The 25,416-nt window shown below is 42.1% G+C and overlaps 1 protein-coding gene across 2 annotated transcripts in view; it reads left to right on the forward strand.

Moving 5' to 3' along the window:
- Positions 1–13,339: 13,339 nt before the first annotated feature.
- TBC1D14 (TBC1 domain family member 14) overlaps positions 13,340–25,416 on the forward strand; it is a 104,431-nt gene continuing 92,354 nt past the window's right edge. The window contains exon 1 of one of the 2 annotated variants that reach the window (XM_069070205.1): positions 13,340–13,686. In XM_069070205.1, the coding sequence (XP_068926306.1) occupies positions 13,647–13,686 (40 nt within the window). In that variant the 5' untranslated portion in view covers positions 13,340–13,646. The remainder of the gene's footprint in view (positions 13,687–25,416) is intronic. The other variant, XM_069070195.1, reaches the window with a different exon arrangement.

Raw genomic sequence — 25,416 nt, forward strand, 5'->3', positions numbered from 1 at the left:
CTTCCCTCTGCCAGCACTCTGCCCAGCAACAACTCATGAACTGGGAATCTCTGCTTGGAACAATAACAAGCTACACCTATGAATCCTTCACTAAACTATCTATAAACATTTTAGCTTAGGCAAATGTTATCTCCCCTTAGTAAGTGGCCAGCTGCCCCTATGAATCCTTCAAGGCACTATCTATAGGTTAACTCCTTAGCCAATTATCCACATACTGAGTCTCTGTTAGCCTTGGTTCCCAACATCCATCTTGTCAAACATGACACTGATGGGTGGCAGACTAGGCACTTCTCAATCAGCCCTTGACCTATAGCTGACTTAGTGATGTTTCAGGCCTAAAACCACACCTGCAGGTAGCACCCCCACCTTGGGATATTTCCCAGTGAATTATGGGCAATACGCCTGGGAAGTTGACATTAAAAGTGCATGTTCCTTTAAGCATTGACCACGCCTTAACTCCTCCCTCATTCCACCCTTACTCACCTAGTTAGCATAATTGACATCTGATTAATTGCCTAGACTCCTTAAAAACTATGCCTATGTCTTCTTTAAGTTTGCAGGTTCTCTAAGAACTCTTGCCGGCTGTACAGCATAACAATAAACTTTTACAATCCTGACTTCAAGACTACTTGGGCCTACTGAATTCTTTTCCAGACTGAATCACAGGCATTCTGGTCTTTGATAAGGATCAGAGTTCCTGTATAACCTATTGCCATCCCCCCATCAGGAACAGGGTGCAGCCAGGCACCTAGGTGGACACTAGGAATGCCCATGCCTTCCCTCCGCACTGGACTTGGTGCATCCTACTTGGCTGAGGCTAAAGAGATGTCCAGGTGCTTCAGACTAGAGTGTAATTGGTGCTTGTCAATAAAGAAGCCTGGCACCAGGGGTGCTCGGTCTGTCTCCTCATGGTTGGGCCTCCTTCGGTTCTAGACCACTTTCGTGAGCTTCAGCTAGAGATCCATCTCCAAGAATCCTTCCTGGACACTGAGGCTTGTGTTGGTTTCTTCTTACCTACTCCTCTCTCTCAGAGGGTAGCCCCTTGAGCCAAATCTTGAAGAAATACAGGGATTCCAAAAGGTGGAAGTGAGGAAGGACAGCACTCCTTGCAGGGGGCACAGCCAAGGCAAAGGTATGGAGATGGGATACAGAGCATTCTGTGTCAAGAACAGCAAGAAAGCCTTGACCTCAGAGTGCCAGGAGATGAGTAATTGGTATGATAATAATTTTGTTAGTTTTTATTATTTAGGGGGGAGGTCAGGGTTATTTCTCCTAGTTAGGAGGTTGTTGTGTTGGCTGAAATCTATTCCATGGGATGTGAAAATTTACTTAAGGCCTCAAACATGCCACAGATAAGAAACCAAAAAAAGAGTCAAGGTTTTCCAAGTAATTTGACTTGTGAAGGATTTATGAACACAACTATGTGGGCATGTAAATCTCCTCCCTCAATCAGCCCATCACAAATCCTTTAAATGCAGTTTTATCAGTAACCTGACAGGTCTCAGGGACTTTTACTTCCATACCTCCCACAGCTTTAATATTTGTCAAGAGGCCAGTCCCTTCTCCCTTAGCCTTCTGTAGCCTATAGGGTTTAGAAAGGAAGATTGTGCAGCATTTAAAATTGTTGTTGGACAGTACCAGCTCAGTAGAAAATCGTCCTAAATCTGGAGTCAGAGGCCCTGGGTTCAAATTCTGACATTGCTACTTACCACCTATGTGACCCTGGACAAATCACTTCTCTCTGGGTTTCATTTTTCTTATCTGTAAAATTAGGTAGGTCAGATTAAATGCGCTCTGAGGTCTGTTGGTAATGGTATTTCCTCTTTTCCCCCTCACCACGAATGTGTGGACTTAGGCTCGTAATTTTGATACTGTATTCTTAAATCAAAACAATTCTAGAGACTACCATTTCAATTATGTCTATGCATTCTATTGGCTGCTTTTCTCTCTCTCTTTTTTAGTTGCTTCACTGGTCCTTATGCTTTTTTTCTATGACAGATGACCTCTAAACTCCTTCCAGCCTGAAATCTATGATTTACTAACACCAGGGGAAAGAGCAAACTTTTGGCTCAGATCAGCCTTCCGGTGCCTCACTCCTACAGTACGTTTTCTTTCTTTTTAAAAATACATTTAATTGATATTTCTTGTTATTACATCGCCTAAATTTCTCCCTGCATTACTCTCTCTCCTCTTCCAGGAAGCCATTCTATAAAACAAGAATTCTTAAAAGAAAAAAGAGAAAGCAGAGAGAAAAACAAGCAGAACTAATTCAAATACATATAAAACGTTCCACACTCATAGAGCTGCCACCTCTGCAAAGATAGAGATGTCTTTTCATGTCCCTTCTTTGAGGATATATAAACACATATAGGCATATACATATATACACACATATACACATATATGTTCTTTGTAATTTTCCAATATAGTTAAAATTATTTTGTGGATTTTGGGGTTTTTTTCTATTTACCCTGTTGTAGTCCTACTGCCTTTTCTGAATATCCCAGTGCTTTCTCCTACAAATTACTTTGTATTTACAGTACTTATCTGTGTAAGTGTTGTAAAGGCTGCACCCTTTAACAGAGTGTAAGCTCCTTGGGGACAGGTAATATTGTGAATCTGGCAGTGTAGTCTACATAGAGTAGGTGCTTGATACATGTTTATTGAATTGAATTACAAGGCATGCTTAGGGGAAAGTCATTTTCCAGAGTCTCTCACTGGTAGAAAATGAGTCAATTTCATAAGGTCTTCTTGATGCTATTCACTGCTGAGATAACAGGTCTCTTGGCCCACTTTCTTTTTCGTGCCTTAGAGAGGGCTGCTTAACTCTTCAGTCCCACTGGGCATTTCTAGAAAGGACCAGGACTTATGTAGCAAGAAAGTAGTTTTTCCAGGGAGTTATACAACTATTGCTATAACAGCCTGGGGGGCTTCTTCTCTGAGGTTACAATTTAACCACATCTTTTATTTTTCACCTTCTTGCCTGCCCCTTAGAATGTCCTTCAAAATCCTCCCCATATTCCCAGGCTCCCTTTAAATGCGTCTTCCTTCTTAAAGCTGATTCCCCTGAGCTGGAACTGGTCTTGGCTACAGGTGGATTCCAAAATCTGTACTTGTAGTCAATTTTGGATTAACCCAGATTCACAACCTCAGTATTACTCTTTACTCCTCCCCCTCACTCAAATCATGTCATTTCTGCCTCCACAATGTCTCTCTTAGACGTTTCTTCTCCATTGACAGAGCACCCACTTACTTTAGGACCTCATCAGATTTCACCTGGGCTATTGCAAGAGCCTTCTAATTGGGCTTCCTATCTCCAGTCTTTCCCACTCAATTCATCTCATTGTTGTTGTTTTTTCTTTGAGGGGGTAAGGTAGGGCAATTGGGGTTAAGTGACTTGCCCAAGGTGACATGTTTACTTTTGTGTTAAGTGTCTGAGACCAGATTTGAACTAAGGTCCTCCTGACTCAAGGGCCAGTGTTTTATTCACTGCCCCATCTAGACGCCCCATGTCCTTCGTTCTTGAAGAGGACCATGACATCAGGGAGGTGCTGCCATGACATGCAAGTGAATTGGATTTAAGTGAAGGAGGGATGTACAAAATCAGAGTGTGAAAGTGATGTTCCTAAACATAAATCTGACTGTGTCACTACTTCTCTTCAATAACCTTCATCAGTCTTATTATCTGTAGGACCAAACATAAACTTTGGCTACATGGGCTTCTCCTGTCTTTCCAGTCTTTCTGCACACGACTCTCCTCACCTAGGGGACCTAGATGGATAGAGGACTGAGCCTGGAGTAAGGAAGACCTGAGTCTACTAGCTGTGTGACCTTGGGCAAACCGCTTAACTTCTGTCTGCCTCAGTTTCCTTAACTGTAAAATGGAGATAATACCGGGTTTCCCCGATAATAAGACCTATCCCGAAAATAAGCCCTCCCCTTACTGTGTAAGATTCCTCTAAAATAAGCCCTCCCCCGAAAATAAGCCCTATTGAGATTGCTACTGTAGTGAAGGTGATCCCCTGCACTACATGCTACATTACGGTACCCTCTGTATGCACTGTACCCTTCCCCCCCCCGCTGAAATGCACGCCGCGCTCCGAGCTGCATCCAATCAGAGCTGCAGCAGTGAGCGCGTTGCTTATTGAATAAAGGTACATTTTTTGTTCACATTTACCTGTTTATTAAAATTGCTGTCAATGTTCATTAAAATAAGCCCTCCCCTGAAAATAAGCCCTCTGGTGTTTTTCTGTCCAAAAAATTAATAAGACAGTGTCTTATTATCGGGCAAACACGGTAATAGCATCACCTCCCTGTGATGTTGTGATGATCAAATGACATAATATTTGTAAAGGTCTTAGCACAGTTCCTGGCACATAGCAGATACTAGATAAATGCTTGTTTCCTTCCTCCCTTCTTCCCTCCCTCCCTCCCTCCCTTCCTTCTCTCTTCTTCCCTTCCTTCCTATCTTCTTTCCTTCATTTTCTCCCCCCTCCTTCCTTCCTTCTTTCCTTCCTTCCTTCCCATCCCCATACTCTATAATCTAGCCAGACTGTCCCACTTTTCTTTCCTCTCACATTCCATCTCCAATGTCCATGCTTTTTCACTGGCTGTTAGCTCTACTTGGAAGCTCTTCCTCTATACCTCCACCTCCTAGAATTCCTAGCTTCCTTCATGCCTCAGATCAAATGCTGCTTTCGCAGGAGGCATTTCCTGGGGCCTTCCAGCCATCTTCCTTCCTATGCCTCCCCCTCTAAAAGTTAGCTTCCGTCTACTCTCTCTATATCTTGTATGTTTCAATTTATGAACTTATTGTCTCTCCCGGTTGAATGTAAGATTCCTGAGATCATGGACTGGTTTCTGTTTTTTCTTTGTATCTTCATTGCCTGGAATACAAAGCCTTGCACAGAGTAGGCACTTAATAAATGCCTGTTAATTGATTCATGTAATTATCTTCCCTAAGAGGGAAGATGTTCTCACCTACTCTCATTGGGAATAGTAGCCTTGGTACCTTCTGGGAGAGTGACAGGTTCTTTCTGCCCAAGGTTTTGTTTTTGTTTTTTCATGCTAATGTCGATGCTCTTATCTAGGTGCCCTTGAATCTTTCCTTACCTCACCCCTGGTTTTCTGCAGCCTTCTGTAGAAATAGGCCCTCTATCCCTAGATTCCCAGGAGTTGCCAGGCCTCAATTTTCTCCAATTAGGCCAGAGGGCACCTTATACAAATGATTTTTAACGTCAGCAACCATAAGTTAAATGCAGTGAGTATGTATTACTAAGGTACCTTTGTTTGGAGTGTATACATGGCTTGGTATGACCCATAACTACAATGGAAAGAAATCTAGGCCCTGGTGGTCTCCCTGTGGTAAAATGGGATTTTAAAATGCTAGAAGACACAGGGAACTTAGTTTGTAGATGTATAATAATGGAGAGGTTTGTACTTTGGTCTTGGGGACTACATTAAAAAACAGAAAAGGCTAATACATGGATGTGTTGGGGGAGGATAACTTAGGTAACATGCAATTGTTTACTGTTTTGGGAAAGATGAGTTTTAGGCAACAGATTACTTGGTGACTGGATAAAATCAGGCCAAGCTACAACAAGGAGGCTCAGTCAGCCTTGGAAAGGAGTGCTATTGCACCGTATCCATTTACCCAAAGTTTTTCCTATGTCTAGCAGACATCTTAGGGGAGCTCTATATGGTCATCCACATATTCTTATCTGGAATATAAGAAGCAAACTGTAATGGTTTCCTGATTGTTTTCCAGTTAAAGGTCATTCCAAATGAAAACTGTTGACTGCTCTGAATCATAGAATCTTAGAGGTAGCAGGGACTCACTCTTCAAATGCCTGATTCCTTAGATAATTCCTAGCACAGAGTCCAAGTTCTTATATAGAGCATGTTTAGTTCTATCACTGTAGGCTGAAGTTAAAAATATAGTTCAGCTGCTAACCAACATTTTATGTAGAAAAAAACTTTAGCTTATGAATATCAGAACCAGGGTGTGCTAGTTAAGTGTTTAACAGTTAGCTCTCAAAAAACTCAACATACTTTTAATTTTAATCTTCATGATTAATATTTATTCAGTTACTTTCTTAAGTCTAAACAATCAACAAAACAACGAGTCTTGCACTGATGTATAGAGTTTGCCTGTTTCCAAGATGTAAATGCTCACATTGAAAGCTTAACAGTTTCCCTTAAGCTATTACAAGCTGGCTCCAGCACACAACTGGCAGAACACATTGTCATTTACTCCTAATAGTCAGGTGGTCCCATAGGTTGCCTATTGCAAAGCATCTTCACGTTACAGAACCTGCTAAACGAGACAGATAACATGGATGAGTGGAAAGAGCACTGGCCTTTGGAGTCACAGGACCTGGATTCCTCCAACACTTTCTGTCTTGGCCTTGGTCAAGTCCCTTAGCCTCCCTTGGCCTCAGTTTCCTTATCTGTAAAATAAGAGTGTTAAATTAGATGCGTTCTGAGATGCTTTCCAACTCTAGTTTTGTGAACAGCCAAAAAAGTTTGGCCTAAGTTCCCACTGAGGAAAAATCAATTTGATGGACAAGATCAGTTGCTCAGGCTATGAAATTGAGTGGTGTAGAGGGCACAGAGGAGTTCCACCAAGGTACATGAAATAGCGGGCTGGTCAATGAGAGCCCAACCCTAATACGTTCCTGGACATAGGCTCACTAAACACCCATAATGGTGAATTCATCAGACATATCCTGCACATTCTCTTAAGGACCGTTTCATTGACCCAGTTAAGCATGATCTATATATTTTGGCAGATGGAGAACTGAAACAATAATTGAATGACAGGAGGATTCTGTGAGCTAGATTGTCATTGGGAAATGATGCACTATTTTTAGTGATTCCCAGGTTCTTCCTGAAATATCTCCCACCAATATTTTTTTTTTCCAGTGATACTGTATGCCTGTGAAGCATGGCAGGCCACCATCTCCGAAGAATCAAAATCAGAGATTAAATGACAAAGAGAAGTCAAATGGGCAAGAGTGAGCTGCAGCACATGGTAAACAAAGAATTGTGAGGAAAAGGTGGCATAAATGATATATATTTTTTTAAAGCAATTGGGGTTAAGTAACTTGCTCAAGGTTCCACGACCAGTTATTTCTGGGTGTGGTGCTAAGTATCAGAGCCCGGATTCGATCCCAGGTCATCCCAACTCTGGGGCTGGTGCTCTTACTAGCTATGATACCTGGCTGCCCCCATAAATGTTATTGTTAAAGAAATACACAGTAAGACCAGAAAAGGAAACAAGCTGGTCATACAGTAAGAGTAAATGGCAACTGATGGACAGTCCTTGTGCTTAATTTCTACCAACTCAATATAAAGGTATCCAGAGGAATGGTCCTTCCTATGGAGGATTTATGGGAAGACACACAGAATGAGGCTTGATAGATTTCTCCTCTGGTGGCAGAATAATATATCAAAGGTCTCATTGATCCATCTAAGTATGGAAATAATTAATAGCTATTTCCAAAAGTCTTCCTCTAATGGCTCACCATAGTAGGGAAGTGACCCTGGCTTCTCAAAAGTCAGCCACTAACTTGGGCATAACTAACCAAACAGAGAAAGGTTAGCAATAGACTGTCATTCCTGTCATCCATGAACCAAAATAGCTTTGTTACAAGAGTTATCTCACCAGATGGTGGCCATCAAGTGATGAAATGTAGATAATTAAGGCCACAGGAACTCATCAAATCAACTACTATAGAATGCAGAGTCTGCATTCTGTGACAGGGGAGGGAGTACTCACATCCTCATAAATCATGGATTTTTGGAGTACTGAAGTAGAGCAATTTGACTTTAAATTATGCAAATCAACAATATTTATGAATTGTTAATGATTAAGTGGTACTTGAGTCCAACCATGCCTGGCACCTGGAAGCTCTGGAGGGGATTGGAATTGTGGAACAACAAAGCAGAAGTGCCTTCCCACTGAGCTATCCTTAGAGGATTATAATTTATGGCAAAAATCACACTATGTGGTCTCTCTCTGTCTTTTCTTTTGGCCCAGCATTAAATGTGTACTATGATGTAGTGAAAAGAATAATGGATCTGAAGTTAAAAGGACTTTTGAACCCAAGATCTGCCACACACTGTGTGACTTTGGATAAGTCATTTCAATCCTCTGTGTTTCTTCATCTGTAAAGGGGAAATAATGATGCTTACATTACTCCCCCTCATCTTTTATCTATTTGCATACAAGAACTTGGGATCATTGCTTCATTTTTTCTTTTTCTTTTTTTTTGGATGGCAATTGGGGTTAAGTGACTTGCCCAAAGTCACACAGCTAGTAAGTGGGTCAAGTGTCTGAGGCTGGATTTGAACTCAGGTCCTCCTGACTCCAGGGCCGGTGCTCTATTCACTGCGCCACCTAGCCACCCCTTCATTTTTTCTTCCCCCTCTCCCCCTTCCCAGTTCTCCATCTGTTCCCATTATAGGTTTACTGCGTTAGGGCCTCACATTGATATATGCCTCTGGGACTTTCTTTAAGGGAGCTTGCAGGTTCCTTTTTCTAGTTCCTCCTCACTGTTTCCTCATCTACAAAGTTAGGAGGTTGGAGTAGATGATGTTTGAGGTCCCTTCCAGCTTCTAGACCTAGGATTTGGTCTTTATACTGAACTGGTTGTTATGAGGATCAACTAAAAGTCTAAGTAAAGTACTTTACAAACACTGAAATCTCTCTATAAACGTCTTATCTTTTCTTGCTTCAACCCCAAATTATAGTCAGTCAAGACTACTAGGGAACTTTTTCTCTGTGTTTACCCAACAGCTCCTACAAGGCAGGTTTGAAGCTGTGGTTATCTTCCTTAGCAAGGCTTGGACCACACCCTTCTTATTCCCCACCCACAGTTTTTCCCTCAGGCCTCATTAATTGTCGGAATCAACAACCAGTGTCCTACAGCGAGAAGAAATCAACAATTCAGGCTCACTGCTTTTGATGCCAAAGCTTTTGAACTGAACATAATTTATTTTTTTTGCCCCTTGACTCAGATAATCTATATGAATAAGTATCATGTACCCTCTGAGGCACCTGAGGCATGCAGGTAATTACCTTGATGCTACATGGCTCCACAATGCTGAACTTTTCTCATTTTTCTTTAAATTTTCTTTTGTACATGACTAGCTTTTAGGAGTCACTTTGGTTCTTTAAAAATTGTCAATTTGGGGTGGCTAGGTGGTATAGAGCATTGGCCCTGGAGTCAGGAGGACCTGAGTTCAAATCCAGCCTCAGACACTTAACATTGGCCATGTGAACTTGGGCAAGTCACTTAACCCCAATTGCCCCTCCAAAAAGCAAAAACAACCAAAAAAAATTGTCAGCTTAATAGCTATAAATACAAGAATGTAAAGAAAATAAAAATCACACCTAAGACATAAACTCTGAATTATCTGTGATTTGTTTTTAAAATGTTTATTAACTTTCTTAAATCAGAAAGCATTTCTCAAAAAGTCATCTACTATCAGATTTTGCTTCTTTTTTACATAAATGTAGTCATACATTTTACTCCCATCCTAGTTTTCATCCATTCATTTCTTTTCATATTTCTTCATGTGTTTCATATTTGTTTTTGTTAATGGTACAATAATATTCCATTACGTTGATACCTTATTATCTGTATGACTGAGTCTCCTTCCCCTCTGTGGGTCTTCATTTCCTCATCCCATTTAGGGGGAGCTGGACTGCATCTCACAGAAATTCCTTCCCACACAAACATCCTGTGACTCTGTACATACAACACTTTGCTTAGTTATTCCCCATATTTTGGACACATGAATTTCTTCCACATTTTTTTTTTTTGTCCTTACAAATAAAGCTGCTATGGCTTGTTAATATAAAGCCAGACTGTACGGATTTACAGGGCTGCCAGCAGAAGAAGAGTGTGCCAGTTTCCCCAGTACCTCACCAACACTGAATTTTATAATCTTAAACTGTCATCTGACTAGGCTAGCTAAACCCGAGGAAGATCACTGACACATTGGCCTCGGGTGGTGGATTCTCTACTTCCTAACTCAGAGAAAATGTGACGAGTACCAATGAAGGGAATACCCACTTGCAAAGAAACCTCCAAGTATCCAAGTGCACTAACTACCTCTTGCTCTGAATGATGCCTCAGAGTTGTTGGACTTTGTGTTTCCTTAATTTTTCTGAGGGGTGGGGGGGTCTGGACTTGTAATCTCACCCAAGGTGAAAATTCTCTGTGTAGAAACTCCCACAATGAATGCAGAGTGACAATTTGTCAGCAATGTATAATCTTAGGAAAGCTGCTTGGGGGCAGCAAGAACAAGTAATTTGCCCAGGGTCACAGAGCTAGCAGCACAACTTGGTCTCATAGCATGACTCTCTGCCTGATTTTCCTCTTATTACCTTGCAGAGTTTCAAGTGCTCAGTAACAAATCATGTTTTTTTTTTTTTTGATGAAAACCCCTTTTTTTTTTTCTTAGGGGGTTTAAAATTTTAGAATTTATTTTTAAAATTCCCCCCCCCCCTCCTACCTACTTCTCAATAATTGGCTACTTTTCATTTGCTATGGATTTGGAAGACAATACCTTGCTTGTTAGAATTGTCGATAAATTAAGAGTCAGTAGGTAGTGAGGGAGGGAAGAAAGATTCCTGCTGGAAATAAAGGCACATGGGTTTTATGACAGCAATTTTAGCCATTCTGAGGCTTTTCCTGCTTATTTTTAGATGGTCAAGCGCACACACAGTCTCTCTACATACATACATTTATGCACACAACACATGCTTTATTAATTTAACTGGAAAAATGAAAATCTAAGTATTGTGTTCTAAAAATTAGGAATCTCCATCCCAAGATTAATGGGTGACTTGGGGAACTAAATTATTTTTTTAGCCATACCTGTGATTTTATTAGTATAGGGAGCTGCCAGTGAAGGATTCCCTTTACCAACGCAGAGCAGCACCTGTTCTACAGTTTAAGGGCTCAGAGAGTTGTCTGGGCAGTAGAAAGTTAAATGACTTGCCAGGGTCCCAGCGTCAATGTCAGAGGAAGGACTTCAACCTAGGACTTCCTGACTCCCAGGCCATATTTAACCACTACCCTAAAGCTGAGGTTGACGAATTTCTCTTGCAAATGGGCAGCTAAAGCAATTACTGAGAACTATTTGGCAGGCAGGAACATTGGAGAAACAAATACAAGTAAGACAGTTCCCAATATCAGGGAGCTTCTGTTATTAATGGAGGGAAGACAACATAAAAAGGGACCTGGCAAGGGACTGGGGCTTACTCATGCCACGTGGCTTGGAGCCAGGGGCTGAGAAGTGAGGTGGATACCTGGTTCCAGGCAAGAAACAGAAAACTCAACGTTTAGTTAAAAGTAAACTCAAATTTCTATCATACTATATGGTTTGCAAATAACTTTTCTACAAGAACCTTATGAGGTAAAGAATATTTGTATAGGTCCCTCCCCACCATTTTATAGATGAGGCTCTGAGTTAGAGAGTGGCTTTTTAAAGTTCTTTGGGCTTTAAGTGCAGAGAAATTTTTAAGCTTGGGTCCATGAACTTGTTTTAAAAAAATTTTTGATAACTGTAATTACGTTTGTTTTTTAATTCTATGTATTTTATTTTTTGCATTTAAAAATATTATTCATACTGACAAAAGGGTCAACGACCAAAAAACCCTCCCTGGTCTCGATCTTTAAGGACCTTTTCAGCTCAAAGTCCTATAAAAGAGGTAATTATTATATGGCATTCCTATTCTCTCCAGTAACCCCAGCCCTTTTAAGTTTAGGAAATAGTTTCCTACCAAAAGCAAGTAAGTGAATAGTGTAAGAATGAAAAAAATAGAAGACAGGGGACACCGAACAGCTGTCTTCAAATATTTAAAGGCTGTCATGTGGAAGGAACTGGGATTAGATTTATCCTGCTTGGTCCCAGAGGGCAGAACTGGGAGCACTTTGTAAGCCGCCCAAGAAGCCGAAGGGCAGCTTCTGGTTGAGATAAAACGTTACCTTTGTGGTATAATGCCTGGAACGTGGCAAGCCCTTAATCAAAGTTCTTTCTTTTGATCTCCATCTGTCCATCTCTGTGTACTATCTACCTGCCAGTCCCTCTCTCTGTCTGTCCCTATCTCCATCAGTCCATCCCTCGCCACTGCTACCCGCGCTGGCTCATACGTATCTTGTTCGTGCATAGTTGTTCGCGTGCTTTCTCCCCCATTGGAAGCTGATACTCTATATCCCCTTATGATACCATGGACACTTGTTCTTTGGATAGCAACGTGAGCTCCCAGAGTGCGGGGACCGATTAGCACAGCGCTGGGCACAAAGCAGACGCTTGATACATGCTTCCTGATTGATTGAGAATGGTCTTCTTCTGGAGGAGGTGGGCGCCCTCAGTGGGCGTTGCATTACCATTTTGGGGGGTGTTTGTGGAGATAAAGTAGAAAGGATGCTTTACGTAAAGTTGGAAGAAGTCCTTGATCCCATTATCATTCCTATTTTACAGAAAAGGACACTGAGGCTCAGGGAGGTGAATTACACAGGTAATTGTGGTAGCCAGCATTTCCAGCCACATCCGTAGTCTCTCTTCCTCCCCTGCACCCTCCCCACTGGCCAGCAAGTCATACCTGGGACTCTGCCCTGGCTCACCCTCTCCCCTCCCCTAACTTAGGTGAGCACGATCGATGCGCTCGGCGTCTCGACTCCCCTCGCCTGGGCTCGAGCTTCCCCTCGCACACCTTCCCCTCCTTCCCCCTCCCCTGCCTCGGGCGCTCAAGATGGCTGCGGGTGGAACAGTTCAGGTAAGCAAGGGGGCGGGGAACGCGTCGTCGCCAGCCGGGGCCAGGCCTGAGCGGCGCCGGAGCTCCGGAAGGGGAGAGGGGCGGGTCAGCCGCACCGCCTTCTTCCCCGTGGATCTTCGCGCTTCGCCGTTCTCAGACGCTCAGTCGGCCTTCCGCGCCCAGCTGGCGCAGGATTCGAGGGGCGGGACGAGGGAGGAGAGAGGGTGGGGAAAAGGGAGGGAGAGGAAAAGCCGCAGCCCGCGGCGTGTTGGGGGCGTGGCCACAGGCAATCCCGCCCCCAATCTGGCCGACCAGTGGGAAAAGTCCCCACAGAGCAGGGGCGGGGGAGAGGCGTTCTGGGAAGAGCCTCGGAGGGAGGAGTGCGCGGTTGAGGTAGCTGCTGCAGCTGCGGCCGCGGCTGGAGGAGGGAGCAGAGGAGCTCCGGGCTGTTCCTGGAACTCCCGCGAGCTGCCGGGCGGGCGCACCTGCCTAGCCGCTTCCTCCTCCTGCCCCGGGGCAGCCCGGGGGGCCGGCTGCTCCTGCTCCTCCCTCCCTTCCTCCTCCCCCCACCCCCTCTCCCGTTCCCTCTCTCTCCCTCTCTCTTTTAAAATTCCGTAAGAAGTTGCTCGGGGCTCGCCCCCAGCCCCCAGAGGATGGCAGTGGAGCAGCCTCGGGGTCCGGCCGGAGGGTGAGGGACGGGGAGGCAGGCTGGCCGCCCCGAGCGAGCCCGGAGGGGAGAAGAGAATGGACTCACCTCCCGGCTGCTGCTGCTTCTGCTGCGGCCGCCTCCACCACCTGCTGCCGCCGCCGCCGCTGCTTCCCCGGCCCTGGTAGCCACAGCAACCGCTGCTAGAGAAGGGCGCGCGGAGGGCGGATGGCCGAGCTGGAGGGCAGCGCGGGGCCCGGTTTCCCAGGTAAAGAGCCCCCGCGCCCGCCGCCAAGCTTCCCGGGGCTAGCCCAGGGGCTCTTCATCGATTTATTTATCGGGAAAGTTTGCTTTCCCCAAACGGAGATGGGGAAGCGGGCTGCAGTGGCGGGCACTGGAGTCAGACAAGCAGGACGGCTTGGAAGGTGGCATGTGGCGTAGAGCAGGGTTCCTGGATGCCACGCCAGGAGGAATCCCAGATGAGCAGAATAGCTTGGAAAGTGACCTGGAGAACAGGTTTCCCATCCCCTTCCCCCCTTCTTAGAAATAGAAGGAATGATAAACAGGACAGTTTGGAAAGTAATGTACGGAGTAGAGCAGGGTTCTTACATGGAGTGCTGGAAGGAATTACAGATGAGCAGGATAATTTGGAAAGTGCCATATTTAACAGATTTTGCCTCTTCCCCCTCCCTCCCCCCCCCCCCCCCCATTGAGATAGAAGGCCACAAGGAATCCCAGACAAGCACATCAGCTTGGAAAGTGACACCTGGAGCAGACCAGGGTTCATAAACGGAACACCAGGAAGAATCCCAGATGAGCCAGATAGCTTGGAAAGTGACACAGTGAACAGATCTTTCCTTCCCCTGTCCCCACCTAGTGAAGGCAGACGGGCAGGAACCCTAGATGGACAGGATAGCTTGGAAGGTGATATGGTTAGTAGACCCCTGGGGTTGACCACGAAGGAAGGCCAGAAGGAATCCTGGATAAGCAGGATATCTTGAAAAGTGATATTTTAAATAGATTACTGTCCTTCCCCTTGGGGGGGGGGGAGGGTTAGCCCAAAGGAATCCTAGACAGGCAGGACAGCATGTGATGTACTGAAGAGAACAAGGTTCATAGAAAGTAAGCCACAAGAAAATCAAGCCCTAGACAAATAACATAGTTTGGAAAGTGATATGTTAAGTAGACAAGGGTTCATAGATAGAAGGCCAGAATAAATCTCATATAAGCAGGATAGGCAGGAAAATGACATGGTGAATTGACATCCCCTTCCACCCCACCCCCCCTCCTTTTTACCTCTACCTCCACCTCACTTGAAGAGAAAGAAGGCCAGAAGGAATCCCAGATAAACAGAACAGCTTATGATATGTTGATTAGGCCAGCGTTCCTAGAACCTAGGTAAAAAGGATGGCTTGGAAACTGACATGTTGAATACAGTTTATCCTTGACCTGACAGAAGAGGAAGGCCAGAAGGAAACCCAGACAGGCAGAACAGGGTGGAAATTGATAGGATGAATTTGTTCTAATCTTAACAAGGAAAGCAAAAACAAATCTAATAGAGATTCATGTTTTCTTATAAAGACCTCTCCTTCTGATCTACATTGTATATAGAGGTGCTCATTTTTATCTAGTATTTATGAGTCAGATAAAAATATTATGTATTTTGAAAGTAAAAAATACATAAAATTGGAAGAAAAAGACTCACATTCCACCCACTTACAAGCTGGGTGACCCTGGGCAAGTGGCAACATCCATGGGCCTCAGTTTTCTGCCTGTAAAATGATGTTGGACATAATGGTCTCTAAGGTCCTTTCCAGGTCTAAATCTCTGATACTATAAAATGGGCAGCTTGTTAGAGCCCCCTTTTATCCCTGAAGCCAGCTCCAATTCCTTGTGTTCCAGATTCCCAAGTCTGCCCAAATGGAAAGGTTCATTAGCTATGATAAAATGTCATTACTTTGGATTCTTCACTCCTACAATTTTAAGTCCCTAATAAAGTTGTGTCCTTCATTTGCATTACATTTTCATTATGCTAACAGAATTTGTTAAGCAAATGGTATAAATAGATTTGGAGAATATTTAGCCTTCTTAGGAAAACCGTTGTTAAAACTTTAAAAGCTATTTGAGTACTTCCTCATTAACATGTAAGGGCTCCAGCAGCAAGGATTCTTATGTCTTAACAGAGCATCCTTAACCTATAGTTCATGAACTTAAAAAAAAAAAAGCTATTTTGATATCTGTATTTCAATATAATTGGTTTGTTTTGTAATCCTATGTATTTTATGCATTTAAAACATTTACTGTGAGAAAGCTCCATATGCATCAGACTGCCAAAGGGGCCCAAGACACATAAAAGATTAAGAATTCTTCCTCTAGAACTTCAGCTTGGTAAATTAGCAAATTGTTTATCTAATAGAAAATAAGTAATCTACAACTTCCATTCTAGAATAGAAATCCAGAGACAACAGAACCAAAACAAATCTATATAGCAATGTCCATCTCAAATCTAGAAAGTGCATATTTGGATTAGAAAGCAGTTTTGGGATAGATGGTAGTGACATTTCCTTGTCTAGACTGGGTAAGGGGAAATTTTATGTGTTGAGTTTTTCTGTAATCTGAATTACCTGGATAATTATCTTAGTTTTTCATATAATTGATTTGCCCTTTGGTGGTAGGACTTGATGAATTTTCTTCATGTTCTGTTTAAGGTTAAAGAGTGTGAAACAAGTTTCCAGGGTTTTTAAGGCTTTCAGAAATTTTTGTGTGTTTTAGTATAGTGTTAAAATCACAGAATTTGACAGTTGGGAAGGAACTCAGGGGTCATTTTGCTCAACAACATACCCAGAAGGAATCCCCATTGTAAAAACCAATTGAAATCTTCCAGCCTGTAATTAAAAACCTTTCAGAAAGGAGAACCTCCTTTTTGAACCTTTGGACCTCAAAATCCCATTGAGTGATTGCTCCTTCCCTTCCCCCACCCAGTGATATCACAACTTGGCTTTGGTTTCAGAACTTTCATTTTGCATATTTACGATAAAAAAAAATCTAGTCTAGGGCATTTTATAGACTTTGAAACTGAGATATTACCTTTAGGTTAAATTATTTGTTTGGCACAGGGAACACACAGGTCCAGGGTAGACCTGTCATTAATCCTATGACTTTAAAATCAAAATTAGAGTCTTAGAATTGGCAGGGATCTCAGAGGCTATTTAGTCTGCTTCCTGCTTGAACAAGAATTCCCTCTATAACATACTTAACAAGTATCCAGCCTTTATTTAGAGCTCTCCAGTAAGAGGAAAACCACTCTTCTGAGGCAACCTGTCCCACTTTGACATAGCTCTAATTGTTAGGAGATTTTGCTGTCTTATATCAAAACAGATTTGCTTCTTTGTACCTTAAACCTAGTACTCCTGGTTTATCTAGGGCAGAAATTCTTAACCTTGTTTGTGTCGTGGTCCACTTTGACATTCTGGTGAATTCTATGGTCTCCTTTTTAGAATAATTAAAAAAAATTCATAATTGAAGGAAATGCTAAATTAGAGGTTAGTAAAAATAAAGCTGTAGTTTTTCCTATCCAAGTTCACTGACCTCCTGAAATAGGCATTAGAGCCAAGAGAAGAAATGAAATTCCTACTCCATGTAAAAGCCCTTCAGATACTTGAAGACAGCTATCAGCCAGTCAGTAGTCACTTATTATGTGCCTCCTAGCTAGGTGCTTGAGAGTCAAAAATAGGCAGTGCCTGCTTTCTGGGTGCTTACAGTTTTATGGAGAGAAAACATGCTAACAACTATGTACAAACAAGCTATAGACAGGGTAATTTGGCAATAATGAGTCAAGGAAAAGAAATTACAGACTTGAAGGAAGTCCAGAAATCAGGATGCAGAGAGGAGGAAAGAGAACATTGCAGTCATGGTAGGAAGCCAGGGAAAATGCCTGGAGTATTTGAGGAACAGCAAGGAGACCAGTGTGACTGGGTGGCAGAGTTCATGAGGGCAGGGGAAGGAGGTGTGTGTATGAAAGTGTGGAAAGGTGGAGGGAGGGCAGGTGATGAAGGGCTCTGAACATCAAGCAGAAGCTGCTGGAATTTATTGAGTAGGGGGTATATCTTGGTTAGACCTGCACTTTAGGAAGATCACTTTGACAGTGCAGTAAAGTTGGACAGGAATGGGGAGAGACTTATGGCAGGGAGACCAACCAGAAGGCTGTTGCAACAGTCCAGTTTTTGAGAGGATTGAGGGCCTGGACTAGGATAGTGGCAGTGCCAGGAGAGAGAAGGGGACATATGTGAGATATGTTACCAAGGTTAAATTGACAGGCCATGGCAACAGATTGGATATGGAGAGGAATAGGGAGTGAGGGTTCAAGAATGACACCTAGATTGGGAGCCTGGGAGGATGGTAGTAAAATAATAGGTAAATTAGGAAGAGGGTAGGGGCTTGGGGAACAGTCATGAGTTAATTTTGAACATAACGAGTTTAAGATGTTTACAGACATCCAGTTTGAGATGTCTAATAAGTAATTGGAGATTTGAAATTGGAGGTTGGGGGCGGCCAGGTAGCACAGCAAGTAAGAGCACCGGCTCCAGTGTTGAGAAGACCTGGAGATCGAATCCCGGGCTCAGACACTTAGCACCCACCCAGAAACACCTGGCCGTGTAACCTTGAGCAAGTTACTTAACCCCAATTGGTTAGGGGCGGCCAAGTGGCTCAGCGAGTAAGAGGATAGAATCCCGGGCTCAGACACTCAGCACCACACCCAGAAATAACTGGCCGTGTAACCTTGAGCAAGTTACTTAACCCCGATTGCTCAAAAAAAAAAAAAAAAGAAATTGGAGGTTGGCAGAGAGGTTAGGGCTGGATAAAGAGAGTTCAGAATCATTAACATAGAGATGATGATTTAATTAATGGGAGCTGATGAGATCTAGAAGAGTAGGAGAAGAGAAAAGGGCCCAGGACAGAGCCCTGTGGGTATCTACTATCAATGGGCATGACCTGAATGAAGATTCAGCAAAAGAGGGTGAAAGGAGTGGTCAGAGAGGTGAGAGAAGGACTAGGAGAGAGGAGTATCACAAAATGAAGAGAGTATCAAGGAAAAGAAGATGATTGACTGTTAAAGGCTGCAGAGAGGACAAGAAGAATGAGGATTGAGGAAAACCATTAGCAGTATAAGAGATCATTAGTAACTTTGGACAGAGTGGATTTGTTTAGACAGTGAGGTTGGAGGTCAGATTGTTGTAGTTACGAGGGTGAGAGGAGAGGCAGTGGAGGTAACTATTGTACACTACCTTTTCAAGGAGGTTTGTCACAAAAGGAAGAAGACATGTAGGACAACAGCTCACTTAGATGGGTGGATGAGGGTTCTCTCCAGTCTTCTTGTCTCCAGACTAAGTATTTCCAGTATTTTCAACTGATCTACTTAGGACAGATCATAGGTTTAGGCCTAGGAAGACCTTAGAGACTGTAGTAGATTCTCTTCAAGCAACAGAGATTTATTAAGCCACTATGTGCCAAGCAGTATAGTAGGAGATGGTGTTACAGTGATAGAAAAGTAACAGTTCCTGTTCTCAAGTTGCTTATATTCTACCATCAAGATACATTTTCACAGAAAACTAAGTGCAGTATACAAAATAAATTTACAGCGATTTCAAGGTGATGCTAAGGAGTGGGGAAACTTAAGAAAAATCCCTTGAAGGAAGTGGCTCTTGAACTGAACCTTGCAGGGATCTGGGAGCTCCAAAAGGGAGAGGTGAGGAGGGAGAAAATTCTAGGAATGGAGGACAGCTATGGGGGCAGCTACGTGATGCAGCAAATAGAGCAATTGGCCCTGGAGTTTAGGAGGACCTGTGTTAAAATCCAGCTTCAGACACTCACTAGTGACTTTGGGCAAGTCATTTAACCCTGATTGCCTCTTGGGGGAAAAAAACTGAAGAAAGGAAGAAAAAAAAGCACAGTAATAAGAGATGGAATGTTGTGTATCAGCAACACCAAGAAGTGTAGAATGAGAGGGAATAGTAGGCTGGAGCCAGATTGTGAAGAACTCTAAATGCCAACTGAGGAGTTTGTATTTTATGCTAGAGGAAATGGTAAGCTATGTAAATTTTTTTTCCCCTGAAAGCAAAGACATGACATCATCAGATGGAGATATGAGGAAAATCAGTTTGGCTGCTCTGAGAAGGATGATTTGGAAGAGGGTGACTGGAGGTCTGGCAATCAATTAGGAGGCTATTGTAGTACTGGTGACAGGTGATGAGGGCCTGGATTGGGGTAGTTGTAGTGTGAGTAGAAAGAAGGAGACAAATGTAAAAGGTATTGAGAAAATAGAATTGACAGACTGGGCCACTTATTAAATGTGGGTGTTAGTGAGAATAAAGAGTTGAAGATGAGTTGAGACAGGATAAGAAATTTATCATGGAACCGGTGAGCGTGTGTATGATTTCATCCATGTTAAGCAGAACATGAGTAGAAGCAGACAAGACAAGGTTTAGGGAATAATCCACAGTTTTGGTTAGGAAAGAGATGACCAGTCATAGGGCAGAGAGGATTAAAAGAGTCTAGCTCAGTGTAAAGTTGAACTGCTTAACGAAAGGGTTGAGATTTTGAAGATTTGAAAGACAGAGCAGGTTCGATGATCTAGGAAAGCAAGATGAGGTGAAGTGAATGGCTGTTGCATTGAGGACAGGAGGAATCAGAAAGACAGGAGCTTATGGTCAGATATACAGACATAGAAATGTCAAATTCAGGATTCTGGAGGTGATGATGAGATCAGGTGTATGATGATCCCTTTGTGTGGCTAACATGGAGGGAAGCTGCAGATTAGGAGCTGAAGAGGTTAATAAGTTGGGAAGGAAGGGAGTTTTTATAGATTAGGAAACCAGGACTTTAAAAGATTGTTTCTTGCTCATGGTCATGCAGTCAGTCAATAAACAGTCATTACTAAGCACCTACTATGTGCCACATACTGTGCTAATAAGAACTGGGGGATACAAAGCAAGGCAAAGACAGTCCATGCTCTTGAACGGTCAGTGGGGGAGACAACATGCTAACACAAACTATATAAAGGATCAATTGGAAATAGTCAGCAGAGGTAAGGCAGTGCATACAGGGGCGGGGTACCTGCACCCTTGAGACCACATTGTGACCTTCTAGGTCCTTGGGTGTGACATTTTGACAGAGTCAAAGTTTTACAGAATGAATTCTTTTATTAAGGGGATTTGTTCAGTGAGGTTTGGATTCAGTAAAAGAGCCACACTTGAGGACCTAGAGGGCCACTTGTGGTCTCAAGGCCACAGGTTCCCCACCCCTGTGTCTCTAAAATTAAGAGACATCAGGAACACAGGTAGTAAGTAAAAGGTAGATTTTAAACTTGGGTCCTTTGACTCCCAATGCAGACCCCTTTTCACTATGCCATGCTGTCTGTTCAGTAGTTTCACATTTTGGTTGCCCTCCCTTGGATGCTGTCTGGCTTAGTAATGTCATTTCTAAAATGGAGCCCCCACAGTTTAACACCACATTCAAGATCTGGTCTAATCAGGGTAGAGTACAGGAAGACAACCTTGTCTTAGTGCTGAATAATTTACTTTTCCTAAAACAGTCCAAGATTTACCTTGTGTTTCTTGGCCCCCATATCATGAAAAGAAGCATGGTGTAGTGCATGGAAAGCTGGTCTTGGAGTTCAGATGTCTCTGGCATATACTGATTATACCTTGAGCAAGGGACTTAACCTCTTCAAGTTCTAGGTTGCCCTTTAAGAATAGAAGTTGAAAAGACAGTGATGGCCTGCATTGGTCAAGGAAATTTCCTCACCTTCAAATTCCTTATGAAATCACAAGTCCAGTTTCTGTCCTATAACCCATAAAGATCTTCTAATCTTAACCCACAAATCCCCTGGACAAGGGGTTCTTAACCATTTTTGTTACATGGATCCTTCTGGCAATCCGGTGAAACCTGTGAACCCTTTCTCAGAATTATGTTTTTAAATTCATAAAAGAAAATATATAGGGATTACAAAGGATATAAATTACATTAAAATTACAGTGTAATTCCCCCCCTCCTTTCCCCACCACCCAGATTCATTTAATCCCTTGAAATCTAACCTTTAAAGAACTCTTTACTGTGTCCATGAGAAGTCATTCAGCCTTTACTTAAAGCCGTTAAGCCATTAGGAACTCACTAGGTTTGGAGGCAGCCCTTTTTGTTAGATAGCTGAGTGCCTAGCTGTTTTTCCTTAAGTTGAGCTGAAATTTTAGTTCTACCTTTTGGGGCCAAACAGAAGTCTTATTTTACTGGATTTGGCAAAGGGTATTTACTTTTTTTTCTGGCCATTAAATAGCAGTTTAGAAATAAGATAATCCTCAGAGCCAAGATGATGATTTATAATTACAGAAAGAAATGGAAACATAGTGTAGTGTATGGAGTAGACATGCAGTATTTTGTCTTTTGAAGGCTTTGCTTTTATAGTCTTGTATGGAAGCTTTTTTTTTAAACCTGGAAGTTTTTGTTAATAGAAAATTAGGCTTTGATGCAATTTACATTTTATAAAAAAGTTGATATATTGTCCCCAATATTTACTTTGTTTATAGCATTGCTAGTTGCTGGGTAGACAAAAAAGTGATACCCAGTCATTACTTTTGAGGAGCAAAGCAGTAAATAATAATTTTGAACTATATTGTTTTTCATCATCATCTTGAGAGTAAAGATTATCAGGAGACAACTACTTTAGGTACAGTAGACAGTCTACTTGTGTATAGTATGTCTTAAGCCAACTTAGCTATAATTTCCTTGGAGCAGTTATTGAATCTTCCTATTCCTTAAAGTATTTCTTATAGTAAAGAGAGCAGCATTTTGTTTGTAGTAGGTGCTCAGTGAATATTTCTTGGATGAACTGACACTTTTTTTTAATATAAAGCAATTGGGATTAAGTAACTTGCTCAAGGTTACGACCTTTCAGATCTTTACTGCAGTAGCCAGTCAGTCAACAAGCATTTATTAAGCACTAATTCTATGGATTTGTGAGTTCTTCCCATTTAGGGTAGGGAAAGACTGAGTGTAAGGACACTAGGCAGGAAGGCCTCTATAAGCTAAGATTGAGATAATGAAGGCCTGAGGAAAAGTTGGTGGAAATGGAGAAGAGGGAATTAGAGAGGTATTTGAGGTAAGAAATGACTGGAATCAGTGACAGTCAAAGATTTCATATCTGGGAGTGCCTTCATTTGAACTCTTAGTACTTTGTACCCATCTCAGGTATTTTTAGGTGCTTGGGTACTTTTTACACTCTACTTACATATCTGCTCTTTACTTCTCTAATGTCCCTGTTCCGCTCCCATATCTCCACCCCGTATTCTCATGTCACTGTGACCTACTCTAAGACAGATAACACTACAGCACACAGGAGGGCTGCTAGCACAGATTCATTTTTGATCTGGTTAGACAAGAAAGATGCTAAGACAGCTTTGAAGGGGTTACTATTCTTACTTTATTCTAGTCTCATTTTCTCACAAGAGGATTGCTGATAGTGGGAGGACAAATTCCTACAGCACACCCTTCTTGAAGGGGGAGATGGGGGGGGAGGAGGGGACAACTACCCCTACGTCTCCATGGAGTCAGTCAAGACAGGCACAGTTTGTGCATTCCCCTAAATCCCCCAAGCCTCAATGGGGGTCAGTTGAGGCAAACACAGATCACAGATCCCCGCCCCCAAGCCTTGATGGGGGCTGATCAAGACACATACAGCATTCCAGCTTGTGCATTCAACCCTGAAGTTCCCTATTCACTGACCAGTGCCCACCTGCTTTATAGAGCAACAGACAAAAAAGAAATATTGCCAGCAATAGCCTTACAAGTTTATATCACCTCATCCCTGTATCTCACTGTGCAGTTGCAGTGGATGTTTATGTGATTTATCATTATATAATGTTGTGCAAGCATGGTGGAGATGTTTTGAACCATAATTGTGAGAACTCATATCTAATACATGGGAACAAGAGATTGTTATAGCCAAGGATCCTGGGAAACTGAACTCTAAGAAATAACAAAAATCTACTTTACACACACTAAAATCCACCTTACTTACACCTACCTAGTGCACTTATTAGGATACTAGTTCAAATTATAGCTATTTGTGTGCATATCTTCTCCTACAATGGTTCTCAAAGTGTGGTGCAGGAGACCATTTTAGGACTGTTTTCATAATAATTCTAAGACATTTTAATTTCTAATACAATAATAAATATTGATAGTGGTAATGTACATAAAGAAAAGCTCTTTTGAGGATCTTCACTAATTTCTAAGAGCATAAAGAGGCCCCCCAAAGTTTGAGAACTGCTGTTCTACAAGATTCTGATCCTCTCCTTGAAGGTGCTACCATATTTCAATGCCCTCCAGACTTCCCTCAGTACTTCCTCTGTAGTAGAAGCTCACTAAGTATTTGAATGTTATATTGTTACTGTTTGTCTTTATATCACATTTTCTTGCCCCTCCCTTCCAGATTAAACTCTCCCTTGTGACAAAGAAGAAACAATTAAACAAAACTATCTGAGGCAGAAACTGTGTCTGATGGTGCCTAGGGTATTCTCTCTTCCTAGTTCCTCACCTGTTCAATTATCTGGAACCCTCACTGGTTTTTGTTCCTTGGAATTCAGCTTCTTAATACTTAAGTGGTCTTTTCATTTAGACTGTAGACATATATATATATATATATATTTTTTTTTTCTCTTGATTCAGTTTGTTTCATTTTACACTATTCCATAGAGTTCTTTCCGTGTTTCTATACATTTTTCATTTGTCATTTCTTATTGCAGGATAATATTTCATGACATTCATATACCATAGTTTTTTTCAGTCATTCCTTAATCAATGGACACTCATTTTGTTTCCAGTTCTCTGTTACTGAATAGAGTGCTGCTATGATTATTTTGGCATTTATTAGACTCTTGTTTCTGTTTCTGTTTCTTATTTCCTTGCTGTTTATGTCTAGTAAAAGGGTGTGGATAACTTAGTCACTTTTCTTGAATAACTCAATAAATGTTTGTTGAATTGTGAGAGATTCTAAGAATGGTGGTACAATTAATAGAAATAGGATAGTTGGAAAGTTCAATTAGCTTGGCAGAGGAAGATCAGTAATTTGGTTTTAGACATGTTTAGTTTCATATGAAAGCATGGTTTATGTTTTTTTTTTCATCTTAGCAACCATTTTAAAAGCACCTCTGTTATGTGCAAAACTATCTAGTTGAGATAGGGGAAAAAAATCACCACAAACCAAAATGCCATGACACAAATATTCTTATCCCTTAATACTTAAGAGATCTGTGATCTCATCACTATATTCTTTCATATCGTAACCTCTCTATGGCTTAGTGGATGATCTTCATGAGTTGCTGTGGTGACAAAATTCATCACCCACCTGCCCAACTTGTGTTGATTATTTGCCTCTCCCAGCTGTGCCCAGTTGGCTGTTGGAGGATAGACACAGGTTGCTATAAGTAAATTGGAAGCTTTTGTACCTTGGTGGAACTTGTACTCCATTAACCAGTTTTTAAGGCCTTATATCCATACCATAATGAAGGACTGGAGTAGGACTATAACCCCTTCTATAGAGACATAGTTGTTCCCTATTTCGTACCATGGCTGTACTCAGATCTCAGGTTTTCGAGGACCTCTTGTATGTACCCCTGGACTGGGAGTCAGGCAGATGTTGATTCCAATTCTGATTCTAACCCTTTTTATTAAGTGACCTTGGACAAATAATTTAATCTCTCTTAGCTTAGTTTCCTTATCTATAAACTAGTGACAGTAAGAGCACTTTTTCTCACATGATTGCTGTGGGGATCAAATGAGATAACATTATTCAATTTTAAACACGCTCTGTCCCATACCTAGTCTATCATTTCCCACTTCTACCAAACATACACTGATCAGACTGGTTTTCTTACTGTTCCATGAATATAAGGACCGTTGGACTGGATGATCTTTAAGATCAACTCCTGCCCTGAGCTGGTGATTT

The sequence above is a fragment of the Petaurus breviceps genome, unplaced genomic scaffold (genome assembly GCF_028583685.1).
Source record: "Petaurus breviceps papuanus isolate PSGF00001 unplaced genomic scaffold, PetGlider_PUasm1.0 140, whole genome shotgun sequence".
Taxonomy (NCBI): Eukaryota; Metazoa; Chordata; class Mammalia; order Diprotodontia; family Petauridae; genus Petaurus; species Petaurus breviceps.